The 18,659-nt window shown below is 43.9% G+C and overlaps 1 protein-coding gene across 1 annotated transcript; it reads right to left on the bottom strand.

Annotated features, from left to right (window-relative positions):
- Nucleotides 1-620: 620 nt before the first annotated feature.
- Nucleotides 621-2,049, bottom strand: LOC136517900 (LOB domain-containing protein 40-like). Its single transcript, XM_066511554.1, has one exon. The coding sequence runs from the start codon at nucleotides 1,916-1,918 to the stop codon at nucleotides 956-958; it is 963 nt and encodes a 320-aa protein (XP_066367651.1). The 5' UTR covers nucleotides 1,919-2,049; the 3' UTR covers nucleotides 621-955.
- Between the last annotated feature and the right edge of the window lie 16,610 nt (nucleotides 2,050-18,659).

The following is an 18,659-nucleotide window of genomic DNA, read 5'->3' as shown; positions in this document are numbered from 1 at the left end:
CACTCTCGAATCTCCTGACGCCACTAAATGCCAAATTTGACTGTGAGAACTAGCATCACTAACATGCATATTTATGTTCAAATAACATATTTCCACATGTACTTGGAGAAATTTGGTTATAGGTGCTTCTTAGCGTAAAACACATGAAATATGTGTACAAAAGGCGAAGGAGTTCTAACTCAACCGACAAATCGCCAAAGCACACACAAAGGGGACAAAGGCCAAATCCACTCATACTTGGCCCAAAGCAGAGGGATGTGGGCAGGCTTGAAGTCACAAGGTCGTGGTGGGCCACCCCACCAAAGATGGGCCTCTGAGGAGCCCATTAGGGATCAGCTGATCCCTGGCCCAGGGAGAGTTCGTCCGAACCCTTTTGGGCTCCAACCAGTCCCAACCGTGCGTCTCCAGAAGCAATCTTGGCATTTCCTAAAAAAAAAATCTTGGCAGTCCAAGCTACGGCAGTCCAACCTCCCTTGTGACCCGTTGTGACTTGCTCAAAAAAAAAAACTCCCTTGTGACCCGTTTGGTATAGAGAGACGCAAAATAACTGCAGGAGCTGTTCAAGAATTTCTAAAAAAAGCGCTCTTAGAATGTGACATGGAAACACGGGATTAGCTCTAAGCCTCCAAATATTAATTTTGCAAGAATTCACTTATGTTATGTAGAGTAACGCTTCTCATATCCTGGCCAACAAGCGAGTGTACATCACAAGGGTACAGGAGTACAGGGCGAAAGAAGTAAGAGGTACTACGACGACGCTGTCCATCAGCCTTTACAATTACAGCCAAGAAAAAATGAAAAAGGTAAACAAAACCTAGGAAATCTGATGTCGGCTGCTGTTTGTCTCCTGACACCGCGGGGTCCAAAACCTTTTTTTTTTAAAAAAGCAAACACCGCAGGGTCGCAAAACTGTTCTCTTTGTTAGGTGTGACTTGTCAGATGAGGCTCGCTCTGCTCAGGCGGCTGGCAGCTGCAGCCGCAGGCCGATGAGGTTCGATGCCGCGCTCAAGCCGCTCCGGTCGCAGCACGACGACCTCGGCTGCTGCCTGACGACCGGCTCGAACCCGAGCGTGAGCTCCAGCCCGACCTCCTCTTCCTCCTGATCTGCTAGCAGCACCTGGCTCTGGCTCTGGCTGCTGACCTGAGGCTCGGCCTCGGCTTGGCTCACGTGGGAGGCCGCCTCCACGTCGGTGTCCTCCGACGACCCCTGCTGCAGCTGCAGGTGGTGGTGGTCGTGGCTGCCGGCGGACTCCTCGCCGTGCTCAAGCTCGACGACCATCGGCACCGGTTCCAGCTCCTCCGCCTCCTGCTGTTGCCGCTTCAGAGGAGGGCTGGGCGACGCGCGCTCGTTGTTGCCGGCCTTGCCCTTGAGGGGCTTGGCCTTGGAGGCGTCGGAAGACGAGCCCGCGCGCTTGAACCTCTTGCGGCCGCCGCGCGCGACGCGGAGGAGGTCAGCCGCGGCGTCGGCGTCGGGGTCCTTGGCGACGTGGCGGATGTCGTAGGCAGCCGCCGGCGCGGCTGGCCTGGCGCCGGCGCCGCCTAGCAGCGGCGGGGCCGCGGCGGCGTCGGAGGCGGCGTCGACCTGCACGACGGGGTGGCCCTTGAGCACGGCGTCGACGGCGTCGACGCACTTGTGCCACTGGCGCGACCAGAGCAGGCCGACGGAGCCGTAGACCGGGTTGACGATGCGGCCGCACGCCTCGTAGAGCAGGGAGCGGAAGACGGCGGGGCGGGCGGCGTCGTCGGGCGCCGCGGCTAGCAGGTTGAGCAGCCCCGCCCGGCCGTAGAACTTGGCGAGGAAGACGGTGGCGCTGGCCTGCGCCTCGGGGGTGTCGATCCACTGCAGGCAGGGGCGGATGGTGCAGGCGTCGCTGCAGCCCTTGCGCAGCACGCGGCAGCCGTTGCAGCTCATCCGCATCTTCGCTACCTCCTCCTCCTCCGGTGGTGGTGCTGGTGGTGGTGGGCGCACAGATCGCGAGCAGAGCTTGCTATGATGCTATCCTATTCGTATACGAACCCGGCCGGCCGCGCCCAAGTTGTTGGAGAGGAAACGAGTGGGTGGGCGGTTTTTATAAGCGGAGACCGGGGAGAGCAGATCCTGCCTGGGTTCGGCGGGCGCCCGGGGTTACGGCGGTCGTATTGTGCTTACAAACTATAATTTTTTAATTAATGAATAGTATTTTTTTTCATCCTAAATCAGTCAACAATTCTTTCGCTCAACCAAACAAACAGGGCAGTTATTCGGCGCCGCGGGGCCGGGAATGGTCGAATGGATGTGCGTGTGGCGCCCGCCGCGTGGTTACCGGGTGCTTCCGGGCCGCGCTTGGCAAGAAGCCGCATCCGAGGAAAGGATTCGAGTAGCGAAGAAACTGGAGGCGGCAGAAGTGGGGAGGCGCGGCCTCCACGTTCCGTCCCGTGGGCAGGTAGCCGCGCCCGCGCCCAAAGGTAGCGGAGAGAGCGAGCTATCGCCCACATACCGGGGACGTGGAAAAAGGCTGGAAGAAACGTGGGGGCGAGAGGAGCGGAAAGGCGAAAGGAAACCTGGGCCATGTTTAGTTTCTCCGAATTTGGTAATATGCAAAAAGAAGATTTTCCGTCATATTAAACTTATGGTACATGTATGGAGTACTAAATATTGACGAAATCAAAAACTAATTACACAGTTTGGTTGTACTCTGCGAGACGAACGTTTTGAGCCTAATTAGTTAACGATTGGACAAGTATTACCAAATAAAAACAAAAAAGTACTGTACCTACAGTGTACCTGTTTTTGGGCGGCGCCGAATCGGCTGATGAACTAGGGGTTGTTTGTTTCCATGGACTAATTTTTAGTCCCTGTCACATCGGATGTTTGGACACTAATTTGGAGTACTAAATATATTCTAATTATAAAACTAATTACACAGATGGAGACTAATTTACGAGACGAATCTATTAAGCCTAATTAATCCATCATTAGAGTATATTTACTGTGGCACCACATTGTCAAATCATGCACTAATTAGGCTTAATAGATTCGTCTCGCAAATTAGTCTCCATCTATGTAATTAGTTTTGTAATTAAAATATATTTAATACTCCAAATTAGTGTCCAAACATCCGATGTGACAGGGACTAAAAAATAGTCCCTGTAACCAAACACCCCCTAAACGCGGCCCTGGCTGGACTGGACAGGGCTCCCGGTTTTGTGGAAATCGTACAGGGACGGCCCCTGTTTCCGCTGCTTCTGTGGGCGGGAGCCAATACCATGGGCGGGTTCTGGATTTGGTCCCCTCCCACCGTCTCTCTCCACCCCCCACGTTGACGTTGACGTTGTCCAACCGGAGCCGGACGAGTGAGAGTGACGAACCCGCCCCAAGTCCCCAACGGGCCTTGCTACTATTGCTATGATTATGAATTACTGGATATCCGTTCTTTCCCTAGGCACATGTGGTAGATTTGGTAATAAGTCAACTATTTTAAATTTAATGAAGTTTATAAAAAATATTATTAATAAGTATGACTCTAGATATATATGGTATGAATATTACCGTCCGTGATTAATTTAATAATACTTATTTCATATTATAGATATTTACTTTTATTTTAGGATTGATAAAGTTTTGATTTTATATTTCCATTTTTCGTTTTAAAATGTTCTATAGTAGGTTCTGTCTGGGTGTGCTCATTCGGTTGGTAATTCTCTTTGGCCTTGTTTAGTTTGCTCCAAAGTTCCAAGTTTTTTCACTCTCTCTCCATCACATCAATTTTTGGATGCTTGCATGGAGTATTAAATGTAGGTAAAAAAAATAACTAATTGCACAGTTTAGTTGGAAATCACGAGATGAATCTTTTGAGCTTAGTTGGTCCACGATTGGACAATATTTATCAAATAAGACGAAAGTGCTACTATTCATCGGGTTGAAATTTTCTTCAATCTAAACAAGGCCTTTTATTCAAAAGAAATCCATACCAGACAAAGGTTTTCGACAAGTCTTTCTAGTTAGAGCAACAAGTAGAAAAGTCCATCTTTCTTCATCTACCCCGTCCTATAATACATCAATTAAGAATAAATTTACAGCCACACAACAAATACCTGCTCCATAGTCATGACCTATGCTACATCCACACCCATGAATGCACCCAGAAAATATAACACCATCAAAACAAATGCACCAGATTATCTCTTAGCCATTCTCTCTTATTACTCGTCCAAATCCGACGGCTCATGTTTAGTGTGTCTGCCCTCCATCGCTCTCCCGCGGACCTCGCACGCGCATGCGCCTGCAGGTCAGGCCCGCATTGATTTCGGTTGCCCCCGTCGTGCGCGGTGGGGGAGAGGATGAGGTTGCGAGAGGCGCGGCTGCGATGCCGTGCCGGATCTGGGCGCCGTAATGGAGGGCGAGGGCTACGTCGTCGGCAAGGCGGCCGCCGCGGATGGGGAGAGGGACCCAGCCGCTGGCAGCGGCGATCGTCAGGATCTCGCCACCCCATCGAGGACGCGGCGCCGGCCGGATCTAAGGACACCCCAGACTCGACGATGACGGCAGACGAGGCCACAGCACCGACCTAGGTGCCGGCCAAGATGAGTTTCGTCCACTGAGTCCGGGTGGGAGGAGCTGCGGTGGGAGGCACGCAAGCTGGAGGGCGACGTCGATGTGAAGCTCTCCTCCTATGCGCGCCTCGCCCGCAATGAGTTGGACGCCCTGGGAAGCGGGATAGGCTTCGGGGCGGGCCGCCGGCTCACGCCCCATGGCCTCCACATCGTTCTATCCTCTCGCGACACCGCCAAGGGCCAGGACGTGGCAGGGAGGATCCTGGCGGAGGCTCCTGATGACGTGGCCGTCATCGTGGAGTCCCGACATCGCCGACGTGATGACGGTGCATCGGTGGAGGCCTTCGTGGCCTAGGCGGTGGAAAACAATGGACGACGCGCTGTCCTCGCCGCTTCCACCATGGTATGTGTCTGAACCCACCCGCTCAAGAATCTCCAATCCATTCATCGATTTTTCTCAAACCTAGATTTCCTCTTCCGACAGCCACGGCACGGACCATGGTGGTGACCATGCGGCCGGTGCAGCATGCTGGATGCCACCATGAAGCAACGTGATGCAGATCAGAGCTGCCAACAGGAGTGAATTTAAATTGTAGGGCCATCACAAGCACACAAGGATCTGACTTTGCCATGGTAGTCACTGGTAAGCAAAGCGGGCTGCTTGACCAGCCAATAGCACACACCACTTGCTCGACAAAAGTCCTCAATGCCAACAGTTGGGTAGGAAATTGTCTCTGAGTTTCAATGGTTCTTTTCTTTATTTCACTTTGTTAGTTAAGAATGCTTTGACTTTGTGTTGATTTGTTATATATTTTTTCATTAACGATTATATTTGAACTGCTTACTTATTTAGGTTCTTGGTGAAGATGGAATCTTGGAAGAGCATATTTTAAATGTTCTGGGGGTCCAGTAAGACTTGCTTGTCCTCCTCCCCCAACAGAAACACACATACACCAGTCAGTTCCATCTTATGCTACTCTTACCAGTTCTTTTCGATCTTCAAATGAACTCAGGTAGTGTGATTATATTGATAGATTATATTGATGGTATCTTAGCTAAGTTCTCATATGAGCTATATCACTGCACATATATCATAGGGAAGAGGAAATAGTGGCAGATCACCATCGATAGAGCATTGTTGCCTCCATTGCAATGGAACAACAGAACTCTTTCGCATTTATAGACCAGGTATTTGTTTTGCCAGCTGAAAGCTCTAGTTTGGTTTTGGTGAATTGATGAAACCCTAAGTGCTAACCTAGTTTATCAAGTGATCATGAGATAGGTAGCACATTCTAAGTGATCAAGCAAATAAAGATCATGACATGAAGATGGCGATGCCATGGTGATGATCAAGTGCTTGGAATTGAAAAGAAGAAAGAGAAAAACAAAAGGCTCAAGGCAAAGGTATAAATGGTAGGAGCTATTTTATTTTGGTGATCAAGACACTTAGAGAGTGTGATCACATTTATGTTCGATAGCCGTACTATTAAGAGGGGCGAAACTCGTATCAGAATGCGATTATCAAAGTGCCACTAGATGCTCTAACTCATTGCATATGCATTTAGGATCTAGTAGAGTGCTAACACCCTTGAAAATGTTTGTGAAAATATGCTAACACATGTGCACAAGATGATACACTTGGTGGTTGGCACATTTGAGCAAGGGTTAGGAACTTCACCGGTGGAGCGTCCGTCCGTAGAGTACGGACAGTCCAACGGTGCCACCAGTGCCCTAGACAGAAAAGATGGAGGTCACTGTAAGTGACCGGACGCTGGTATCTATAGGACTGGTGCGTCTGGTCAGTAGCAACAGAAAAAGCACAGCATCGATCATCGACCAGACGCTGGCGCTGAAACGACCGGACGCTGGCTGGCTGTGTCCGGTCACACTGACATGGTCATGCATAGAGGAGTCACCGAGTGACCGGACGCTGGGTGTGTCCGGTCGAGCATGACCGGATGCATCCGGTCGTGAAAAATTGTTTCTGGATGCTTACTGGAAACGACTGGACGCTGAGGTCCAGCGTCCGGTCACTTTTAGCTGCAGCGTCCGGTCGTCATATGACCGTTGAGATCAGGCGTCCAGCATCCGGTCACTTTTAACTCAAATGTGCAAGATAATACAAATCAAGTTAGTGCAAGTGGCTCTCATAAAAATGAACAAAATCAAGTGGCTAGTACATCATCTCAACCTAATGATCAAGCAAGTGCAAGCAATCAAGTTCTAATCCTCCGACCAACCAATATTGCAAGGGATCATCCTTTGGACACTATCATTGGTGATATTTCTAGAGGTGTACAAACAAGATCAAGATTGGCTTTATTTTATGAGCATTTCTCATTTGTGTCATCTATTGAACCAAAGAAGATAGATAAAGTATTGAAGGATGTTGATTGGGTGAATGCTATGCATGAAGAATTGAATAATTTCACAAGAAATCAAGTGTGGGAATTAGAAGAAAGACCAAAGGGACACAATGTGATTGGAACCAAATGGGTCTTTAGAAACAAGCAAGATCAAGATGGGATAGTAGTAAGGAACAAAGCAAGATTGGTAGCACAAGGCTATACACAAGTCGAAGGTCTTGACTTTGGAGAAACATATGCCCCGGTTGCTAGATTGGAAGCAATAAGAATCTTGCTAGCCTATGCTTGTGCCCACAACATCAAGCTTTATCAAATGGATGTCAAGAGTGCATTTCTCAATGGTTACATCAATGAAGAAGTATATATTGAGCAACCTCTCGGTTTTGAAGATGACAAGAAGCCCAACCATGTGTACAAGTTGAACAAGGTATTGTATGGCTTGAAGCAAGCACCTAGAGCATGGTATGAGAGATTGAGGGACTTCCTACTCTCTAAAGGGTTCATGATGGGCAAGGTTGACACCACTCTTTTCATCAAGAAGATTGGAAAAGATTTATTTGTGTTGTAAATCTATGTTGATGACATCATATTTGGATCAACCAATCAAGATTTTTGTGATGAGTTTGGAAAGATGATGGCTAATGAGTTTGAGATGTCCATGATTGGAGAGTTGAGTTACTTCCTTGGTCTTCAAATCAAGCAATTGAAGAATGGTACATTTATGAGTCAAGGCAAGTATATCAAGGACATGATCAAGAAGTTTGGCATGAGTGATTGTAAAGCCATTAGCACACCAATGAGAACAAATGGCAACTTAGATAGTGATGCAAGTGGACATATTGTGGATCAAAAATTGTATCGGTCTATGATTGGAAGCCTACTCTATGTGACCGCATCAAGGCTGAATGTCATGTTTAGTGTATGCATGTGTGCAAGATTTCAAGCCTCACCAAGAGAAAGTCATTTGAAGGCTACAAAGAGAATATTGAAGTACTTGAAGCATACACCAAATGTTGGTTTGTGGTATCCCAAAGGAGCAAAGTTTGAGCTAGTTGGTTACTCCACTCCGACTCAGATTATGTGGGATGCAAAGTTGAAAGGAAGAGCACCTCGGGCACATGTCAATTGTTGGGAAGATCACTTGTTTCATGGTCATCAAAGAAGCAAAATAGTGTTGCATTATCAACCACCAAAGTCGAATATATATCCACCGGTAGTTGTTGTGCACAAGTACTTTGGATGAAGGCCACTTTGAGTGACTTTGGAATCAAGTTCAAGAAAGTACCATTTCTATGTGACAATGAGAGTGCAATCAAGTTGACCAACATTCTGGTTCAACATGCAAGAACAAAGCACATTGATGTCCGCCACCATTTCATAAGAGATCACCAACAAAAGGGGACATTTGCATTGAGAGTGTAGGCACCGAAGATCAACTTGCCGATATATTCACCAAGCCATTGGATGAGAAAAGGTTTTGCAAGCTAAGGAATGAGTTGAAAATATTGGATTTCTCAAATATGTGTTGATGCACTCCCCCACTTATATGATATATCTCTCCTTCGAGCAATCCAAGGTAAAAGTTGATTGGCATGGCATACATCCTTGCTAAGGACATGATTAGTGCATCTAGTCATCTCTCAATTTTAATAGGCTCATTCATGAAAATCAAATAAATTTGATGATTGTATGGTACCACTATTGCTTCTATGCTTATTTTGATCTAGTGGTAGCATATGACATGTTTGTGGGCTTGTAAACCTAGTGTTTAATCTAGAAAATGAGCTCTAAGTGTTTAACTCAACATGGTACAAGATAACCCTTATTTGGAGGTGTGAAAAAGCTTGTCCTTGGATCAAACCGAGTTAAATGTCTTTGGCAAGTATTCTAGATTGGACCAAATTTGGGAAAATGATCCTCACCTCATTGATTGACATTGATAATCTCAACCTATCTATATTTTGAACCTTTATGGTCATTGATGACAAAGGGGAAGAAAAACAAAGATATTATTGATATTAGTATATGGGGAGAAAAACAAAGATATTAGTGTACTAAGATAATAAAAAGACAACAAAGGGGGAGAATTTGACATAGGAGGAGAGATATGACAAAGGAAAGGGGTCAATTAAAATTTTGAGCACACAAGTAGGGGGAGCAAGCTCATGAACTTATATGATGTATTTGAATGTGCATTTCATATGTTTACTTGCATGGCACAAGTTTTAAATTTCAATATCCATGCTTGTGTGGTGTATGCTAGTTATAGGTTTGAATGATGAAATGAAAATCTAGCATGCATAGGTTATTTAGTGATTTCATTTCTAAGTGTTTCCAAGTGGTATCAAGCTAACCATGGTGCTAAGGATGGTATAATGGTGCACTCTGATTGGTATCATGCTTTAAAGGTCCATCTTTTATACCTTAGCATCATTTGGTAGACATTGTCTCCTATATTTCCTATTTAAGCATATGTGCAATCTACAATCCAAACTCTTAGCATATATGTAGGGGGAGCAATTGCTACCATTTGGGGTTCATGAAACTTGTCCATATCCTTTTATACATGGTAAATATACGTGGGCAAGCAACATGGATTCAATCGAATTTCAATTCATATCTTTGTGTAAGGGTTGTCATCAATTACCAAAAAGGGGGAGATTAAAAGCTCTAGTTTGGTTTTGGTGAATTGATGAAACCCTAAGCGCTAACCTAGTTTATCAAGTGATCATGAGATAGGTAGCACATTCCAAGTGATGAAGCAAATAAAGATCATGACATGAAGATGGCGATGCCATGGTGATGATCAAGTGCTTGGAATTAAAAAGAAGAAAGAAAAACAAAAGGCTCAAGGCAAAGGTATAAATGGTAGGAGCTATTTTGTTTTGGTAATCAAGACACTTAGAGAGTGTGATCACATTTAGGTTCGATAGCCATACTGTTAAGAGGGGCGAAACTCGTATCGGAATGCAGTTATCAAAGTGCCACTAGATGCTCTAACTCATTACATATGCATTTAGGATCTAGTGGAGTGCTAACACCCTTGAAAATGTTTGTGAAAATATGCTAACGCATGTGCACAAGATAATACACTTGGTGGTTGGCACATTTGAGCAAGGGTTAGGAACTTCACCGGTGGAGTATCTGCCCGTAGAGTACGGACAGTCCGACGGTGCCACCGGCGCCCTAGACAGAAAAGATGGAGGTCACTGTAAGTGACCGGACGCTAGTATCTGTAGGACCGGCGCATCCGGTCAGTAGCAGCAGAAAAAGCGCAGTGTCGGTCATCGACCGAACGCTGGCGCTAAAATGACTGGACGCTGGCTGGCTGTGTCCGGTCACACTGACATGGTTATGCATAGAGGAGTCACCGAGTGACCGGACGCTGGGTGTGTCCGGTCGAGCATAACTGGACGCGTCCGGTCATGAAAAATTGTTTCTGGATGCTTACTGGAAACGACCGGACGCTGAGGTCCAGCGTCCGGTCACTTTTAGCTGCAGCGTCCGGTCGTCATATGACCGTTGAGATCAGGCGTTCAGTAATTGAAGAGAGGGACACGTGGCACGCATCGCATGACCAGACGCTGAGGTCCAGCGTCCGATTACCCCGTGTTGTGCCTAGTGAAGAGGTACAACGTCTCTATTTCATGGGGGCTTCTATTTAAGCCCCATGGCCAGCTCAAGCTCACTCTCTTGGTCATTTGCATTGACATAGCAACCTTGTGAGCTTAGCCAAAGCCCTCCCACTCATCTCCATCATTGATTCATCATCTTTGTGAGATTGGGAGAGAATCCAAGTGCATTGCTTGAGTGTTTGCATCTAGAGGCACTTGGTGTTCGTGTTTCGCTATGGGATTCGCTTGCTACTCTTGGTGGTTGCTGCCACCTAGATAGCTTGGAGCAGCAAGGATCATTGAGCGGAGGTTGGTGATTGTCTTCGGCTCTGATCGTGGTGATTGTGAAGGGTTCTTGACCTTTTCCCAGCAGAGAGCTAAAAGGTACTCTAGTGGATTGCTCGTGGCTTGTGTGATCCTCATCTTATGTTGGTTTGTGGCACCCTATTGAGGGTTTGGCGTGTGATGCTAATTAGCACGTGAACCTCCAAGTGAGTGAATCACCACAACCAGGAGTAGCTTACCGGCAAGCAAGTGAACCTCGGTAAAAATCATTGTGTTCATCATTTGATTCCGAGGTGATTGGTCTTCATTGTTATTCATTCTTGTGATTGATTGGCTCCTTCCTCGACATGGCGGTATAACCTTCTTGCTCACTCTCTTTACACTACCGCAAACTAGTTGTCAAGCTCTTTAGTGTAGCTAGTTGTGAGAGCTTGTTAGTTTGGTTAGTGTGGCTCTTTAGTTAGCCTTTGAGAGCACACTAACTTAGTGTAGTGACATAGCTATTGTGTGGATAGAAACTATATCAACTAGAATTGTGGTAGGTGGCTTGAAATTTTAGTAGGCTAGCGCAACACTTGTTTCGCCTCATAATTGTCTAACCGGTTTGCTAAGTGTTGTTGTAGAAATTTTTATTAGGCTATTCACCCCCCCTCTAGCCATTAGGACCTTTCACCAACTGTCATTATTTTAAATCCATCAATAGAATTGGTTACTCTGTTGCTGAACCCATCGTCATATGTTTCAAATTGTGAGTTTAATAAGTGTAGTTGTGTACTTGTGGTTGGTGTCCCTTATGCTCTGAAATGACTTACACGAGAAAACCAAATGGTGGTCGTCCCCCATTGATGACTTCCACGAAAAAAAATGCTCATAAACAACATGTCAATATAATCCGGAAATTAACCTATATTTTTATTATTAGAACTATTTCTGGAGATTAATTTTTTGTGGCGTCTAACATGGTCGTAGCGTTCAATGCTACCCAAAGGTACTATAATTTTTATAGGTACTATAATTTTTATATTCTTATACATAATACAAGTGCAACTGAATGCGCCCAATATTGTGAGATGCAGAGGAAATGCTACAAGAGGCACCATTAATAATTTCAAACTATTCATGGCACAAGTTAATTTTTTCCCTTCTTGTGTAGGTAGATCCATAGATGCATATGCTATCTCCTCTTGCATTCTTGTTCTTAATGGAAAAACTTGCTGTGGGGGAAAGAATCCTTATAGACATCGAAACACACGGTAGGAAGGTAAGGAACTAGCAATGCATCCGTTATCATTCCCAGTTTCTTTTCATATTCACTGCATTACTGTTGCACAAAAATATTAATTGTTTCCTTTCACACAATTTCTCTTAGAGAAGTTCTGTATATTTAATGAGGTTTGATTGTTAAAATTTTGGTCAAAAAAGCTCAATCTTGATGAAATTTGAGTAAATACAATCCTTGTTAGAAGCTTATATCATATATTTGATGCACAGATTTTGCAGCATATGTATGGCGCCCTCCAACAAGTGTGTGATGTTGGGTATCTGAAATTTGGTAGGGGATTGGATGATTTAGATGATTTTTTCAGCAATTTCTTATGTGCTCCTATCTTAACCACCTATTTTTTTTCATGTTCTGGTGTACTTGCAGGCGTTCGAGTTGAAGTACTCGGTGTTGACCTAGAAAGGAGCATAAGCCACAAGAAAGTGATTAAAATCGAAAATTAGGTGTCTATAAATATTTCACATGAGATTTCCTGTAACACCGCATGAGATTTTTCATGAAATAATATAATAATCCTGTAAGTTTGAATTGCTCCTTTTTCTGTGAATCTTGAATCTATCTTATTTTATACCGCGTTTGGTTGTTACTTTGCGTCACCTAAAATGTCACCGTGGCGTTAGCATGGGAAGTATACTATTCAGTTAGATGAGAAAATTTGTGTTTTATTGTGTGCAGTCAGTCAAATGGATAACAAGCAGAGGTTTAGTCTGTTGGAAGATGATGGCAAGGTGTTGATCTAGGCAAACCAGGGGCACAGTATGTTCTCTGCCCGAAATTTACTCCACTAAATACTATAGTTGTTTCTACAAAGCAGCATGCATTTCGCATGTTCACTTTTTTCTTTTAACTTTGTGTAAGATGGAAATGTTTTCTGTAGAATATTACAACTTGCATTCCTATAATTTTAAGAGATGTAATATTCTTCCAAACTGGAAGACCTTCAGTGTTTAGAGTTCAGATTATGTCTATGATGGTTTGCTAGGTATTTATTTGTTCAACTACTTTATGTTTCAAATTTCTTTCACATATGGGTTGAATGCTTTAAGCATAAAAATTGATATTGATATTTGATACTATCCGTACCATACACAATTATGTTTTCATGTTGTATCAGTACCATACACCATTATGTTTCCATGTTGGACTTTTCCATACTCTGACATAACCTTCTTTAAGTGATCCTTTATAAGTTTTGTTTTCTCCTAACATGATGAGAATAGCAAGGCAAGATAAACAGATGTTCAAAAACTGAGTTAGGTAAGGTAAATATCTCATGTCTGCGGTGTTGACTGCTCTGTAGGTAAATTTTGGTTTATTCAAAAACTAAGTTAGGCCTTGTTTGGATGTTATCGGATTCAACTTAATCCACATGTGTTCATGTGGATTCATAAGGATCAAACTACATCCAAACAAGGCCTTAGGAATATCTCGCCCAGTGGCATCCAGGTCGGTCAATTCCATTAGTTTATTCCTTGGCGGGAATTTGAGAAGCTTTAGGGTGATGGTTAATGACGCCTATTGTGCTGCTCGGAGATTTGAAGACGGAACTGCAGTGTTTAGGGAAATGTGGGAATTGCTGGGAGATTTGAAGATGCAACTGCAGTGTTTAGAAAAATGTGGGGATCTGCTGATGCAGTGGAACTATCGACATTTATATTTATCACATCAAAACTTGAATTTTATATTCTAATTGTTTATGCTGTGTGAAAACTCATGTAATATTGATGATTGGTTACAAACGGAGTGCTGCGAATATCGTGTTCAAAGTATAATTTTTTTTGCTAGCCTGAGCCTCGTCGTGGCTCGCTTCTGAGGATGGCCACGCCGTGGAGCTTCGCATCACAGCTGTCGGCTGCGAGCGTCGCAGCTGACGTGGGGATGTAGCGCCGGGGCCGTCGTGATTGTGGCCTTGCAGAGCAGCGCCGGCCCCTCGGAGCCACGCATCTCTGTTGCTGCGGCACCTCCACCCGCGAGCAAAACTCATGGCACCGAGAGCAGAACCCACCGCACCGAGATGTGTAATAGTGTAGATGTGATGAGTGTTTTCAGCAGTTTTGCAAGCATGGGGTATAGAGACAAGGAAAATAACTATACAGATGACAATTATTTACAATGACGTGAATACACCGGTGATACAAATAATTATGTGCATAGGAAAATACTATTTTTAGGTTTTTACCGTAGCGTAACACGGGCACTATACTATTTCTATAATATATTGAAAATGATGTAATAAATTGGAATCTCTCTTAATTCTTGTTGTACTATATTTATATCACGAAATATCACTGGAGTTTGGTTGTTTTTATGTGTATCCCTCAAATGAAGCCGTGTCGTTATCACGGGCACTATACTAATATATGGATAATCATTTAACAATTCTTAGGATTAATAAAGTTTTGATTTTTTATTTATATTTTTTGATTTTCCATTTTCTATTCTAAAATGTTCTAGAGTAGGTTGGGTGTGCTCTTTCTGAATTAGGTTGGTACAATTCTCTTTTATTATTCAAAAAAATCCATACTAGACAGCGTTTTTTGACAAGTCTTTCTAGAGCAACAAGTAGAAAAGGCCATCTTTCTTCACATATGCATAATCATTTATTTCATATACTAGCGATGAAATAATTCTTTCGGTTGCCAATTTTGTCGCTTATAAAATGACCCAAGTGTTTGTGCTTAGAGAACAAATACGCAACAGCAAACTGAGTATAGCCCATCTGGTTAAGCTTCTTATGGTCGAACCTGCTCATTCACATCAACTTACCATGGGTGCTCGTATTTTTCTAGATTTAGCGCTATTCTTTTCAACGGTAGGTGACGTGCTCGTTGAGACTTTTTTTTATCGACGTCAAGACTTTATTAGTAGTGCAAATTGTAACACCCTAAAATTTACATTGTTTTAAAATAGTAAATTTGATTTATTTATGTTATTTTGTGTGCATTCAAATATAGGAAAATAATATTTTTTGGTGAAATTAAAATAAATAATAAGGAATAGATACAAGTTGAGGCATTCATGCTGCTGCACATTGTTTTTGTAGTGATTAGCTTTGACTAAAATTTGAATTGAATTCAAATTTACCTTGAAAATGAGATTTGAAAATTTTATTTATAAAAAGAAAAAGGAAATTTCTTTCTCCCCTCCCTTCCTCATTCGGCCCGCAGGCCTTCTCTCCTCACCGCGCAGCCCAGCTCCCACTCCCGCTGGCCTTTTTCCCCGCGCCGGCCCGCCTGCGCAGCCGAGCGCCTCGCTCCTTTCCCCTTCTCCTGTTTTTCTCTTGGGCCGGCCCAGCACCGCTCGGATCAACTGCCGCCGCGTCCCCTTCAGCGCCTCACCCGCTGACGGTCAGGGCCCGCACGTCAGTGCCTTCCCCAACCTCCAGCACCCACGCCGGTCAAGACCGCAACTGCTCCACGCCCGCTCCTCGCGACGTGGGAGCGTCGCCCGCGCCCCGACCTATTTAAATGGGAGCCCGTACCCGCCCACCTCTCCCCTGCTACTTCTCGCCCCAGTTCTCCCTCTCTCGATCACAGAAACCGCAGTATAGCGGCCCGCCAGAGCCGCTGCAGCCGTGGTCGTCGTCGTTCGCCGCTTCTCCATCGACCCTAGTCTGTCGCCGATCATCCCATCATGTTAGTGAACCTCCCCGACTGGTTTCCCCTCTTTCTCTCACTCTTTATTGCTCAAACGTCGTCGTCATTCTTTGTAGAAAGCCGTCGTCCGCTGCTCACCGTGGTCCGCCGTCCTCGCTTCATCCCCGCCTCTGATTTTCGCCCGTGGTGAGCTCGCCTTGCTCTCCTCTTTCTCCCCGTCCAATTCCCGTTTTGAATCATGGCCCGTAGGCCTTTATCCGCGCTCGCCGGAGTGCTCCACGCCGCCGGCAATGGAGGGCCGCCGCGGCTGTCACTGTTCCGGCCACCAGTTCTTTCTCTCTCCCTCCCATCTATTTCAGGTCGTCCGTTTCTTGATCGACGGACCACGTAGGCCGATACCCCTTCGCGGGTGGTTTTGCTTAAGAGCCCTCCTATTTTCGCGTAATAGAACCCGTAGTCCAAAGCGCATTTCCCCTATTACGCATTCTTGTTTTGAAAACGTAAACTTCACGGCTTAAGTCAAAAATACGTTTTCAGTATTTACAGAAATGCCATTTGAACTGTTTCGCTTATAAAATTGTCGTTTTAGCTCCGAATTGATTCATTCAAATCGCGTTAGCTTCGTAATTTCATAAGCTACATGTTAGAACCACTGTTAGTCAAGGTTGGAACTTTTTAATTTCATGATTAGATTTAATTAAATAAATGGCTATAGGAAAACCTGTTTAAAACATAACTTTCGTATTTTAGCTCCGTTTTTCGTGAACTTCGCGTTGACGTGATCGTAGCGAGACATAGATTATTTTTACAAACATTTCATCTTGTTTTCAATATTGTTGGTGTACTGTTCTAATGATAGGAATGTTTGCTTTGCATGAATGCTTTTGGAATGTTGTATGTTGCCGTGTTGGTCGCGTTCAGACGGTGAGGAAAACATTGGAGACCAGGAATTCTTCGATGACCAGTAGGACCAGCACGAGTTTGTGAACCAAGGCAAGTATAGCATGGGCTTTCCTTGATGTCCTATTTCACTTTAATCAATTACTCATTTGCATGTGTCTAATTTTGATACCCGTAAGGACATCCTAGTGATTGATTATCCTGTTCCTTGTCTCCTATGGGTTAAATGCATATGGGTAGATTGTTAGTGCTCCAACTGAACTTGACATACATGTTGATGAATGATACTATGGAACAAAGTGAGTAACATGATTTATAACAACTGTTCCATAGGGCGAAAGTGCAAATGACCTTTGTTCATGTTGCTCCCGGCCCTCCATAAGGACTTATCTGTCAGCAAAAGCTGGGACTGACAGTGCAACCGGGAGAGTCATATGGCTCTGACTTTAGCTCAGTAATAGGATCTTTCCTAGCTAGTTAGAGATTACCTTTTTGGTGCAAATGGGGCTTGCCACGTTGGGTATAGGGCTGCCTCTGTTCCTATGAGTATAGCCACGATAGATATGTGCCATAGGAAAGGGGTTCCTACATCTGCATGCCAAGGAAACCTAGCGGCCCTAACTTATTAGGGAAACCTATAAAATGGCTTCATAGTATACCCTGCCCGCTCACCTTGGTAGTGACATGAGAGTAATTAACCTGGGCATATGGGGATCACGACTCGCGGTGAATGTGCACCACCTCTGCAGAGGGTAACAAACTGTTATAACAGCCGTGCTCACGGTTACGAGCGGCTCGGAAAACTCACAGAATAACTGGTTACTTGTTGATGATCATTTAAAGTTGTTCAATGATGATATATGGTACACTTGACCCCGATATATGTTCTTATGGAAATTAAATGGGAGCTTAAGCATAACTTGTTAATACCTGAGAATAAAAGCTTGACTTACTAAAAATGCTAACTGCAGTAAACCAGAGTCAATCCTTTTTGAGCTTCATAACCCCATGTTAGCTTGCTAAGTACGGAATGTACTTACACTTGTTTATTTTCTTTATTTGGATAAAAATCCTGAATGGGTAACAGATGACAACGGGTATGAGCAATTCTTGAAGAATTTTTAGGCTTGTGGTCAACCAGTTGACCTTCCCTGTGATGAAGCCCACGAGAGTTTATTATCTTTTTATTTTCCGCTGTGTGATGTAAGACTAAGTTGTTTTATGGATCTGATGTAAGGACACCGTGTTGATACTTTCTGTAATTTGTCAGCTTGTGTGTGTGATTGATCCCTGGGCACACGCGAGTTAGTGCATTCAATTTTATCCTTAAAATTGGGTATGACACAAATGATCTCAAAATGTCTGAGTTTGTATCCGCTAAAATATTAATATGAATATCCATATTCAAAATAAATGTGGATGTGGATGGATATTTATCCGTGTAGAATAAAACACTTAACTAGACCATGTGAGAATTCTTTATTTTGTTTCAAATTAATATATTTTTATGTAAATTATTTCCAAATGTCCAAGTTACCTATTTCTTAAATTAATGGGAATTGTATATTCATTTTCATTTTTATTTATGTTTATTTTTTGTTTATTTATTTACTAAAGCCTTCCTTTTTAAATATGTTATTTTTAGAGCGATCTTCAGTGCTTATCATAATTTCCTTCTCCTAGATCATCGATAAATAGAATGGATAAACTATTACCGAAATCAAATATATATCGAATTCCAACTATCTTTTTTTGCATGCGGATTCCAAATTAAATATGGTAAATTTTCCTGTATCTATCCATTGATAGGTTTTATCCCCCTAACCATTTTCATATTGTTTGTTTCTTTATCATGGGTTTTGTGAGACCAACTCAAATTGGTCAATGTTTTTTTACAGCTTTTGACGGATTAGCGATAAATTTTGTTTGTATTCCAATAAGCAACATTTATGAATTATCATTTATTTCATATGTAGGCAACGGAATAACTGTGTCAGTTTCTGTTTTAATCGCTTGTAAAACAGGGCGCTTAAAGAATAAATACACATCAAACAGAGATGAATCTACACTAGGGAAACTTTTG

This window comes from Miscanthus floridulus, chromosome 17 (genome assembly GCF_019320115.1).
Source record: "Miscanthus floridulus cultivar M001 chromosome 17, ASM1932011v1, whole genome shotgun sequence".
Taxonomy (NCBI): Eukaryota; Viridiplantae; Streptophyta; class Magnoliopsida; order Poales; family Poaceae; genus Miscanthus; species Miscanthus floridulus.
Note: the sequence above shows the minus strand (reverse complement) of the source record. Positions and strands in the feature narration are given on the sequence as shown.

Coding starts and splice junctions, on each gene's coding strand:
- LOC136517900 (XM_066511554.1), bottom strand. CDS start 1,918: ATGCGGATGAGCTGCAACGGCTGCCGCGTGCTGCGCAAGGGCTGCAGC.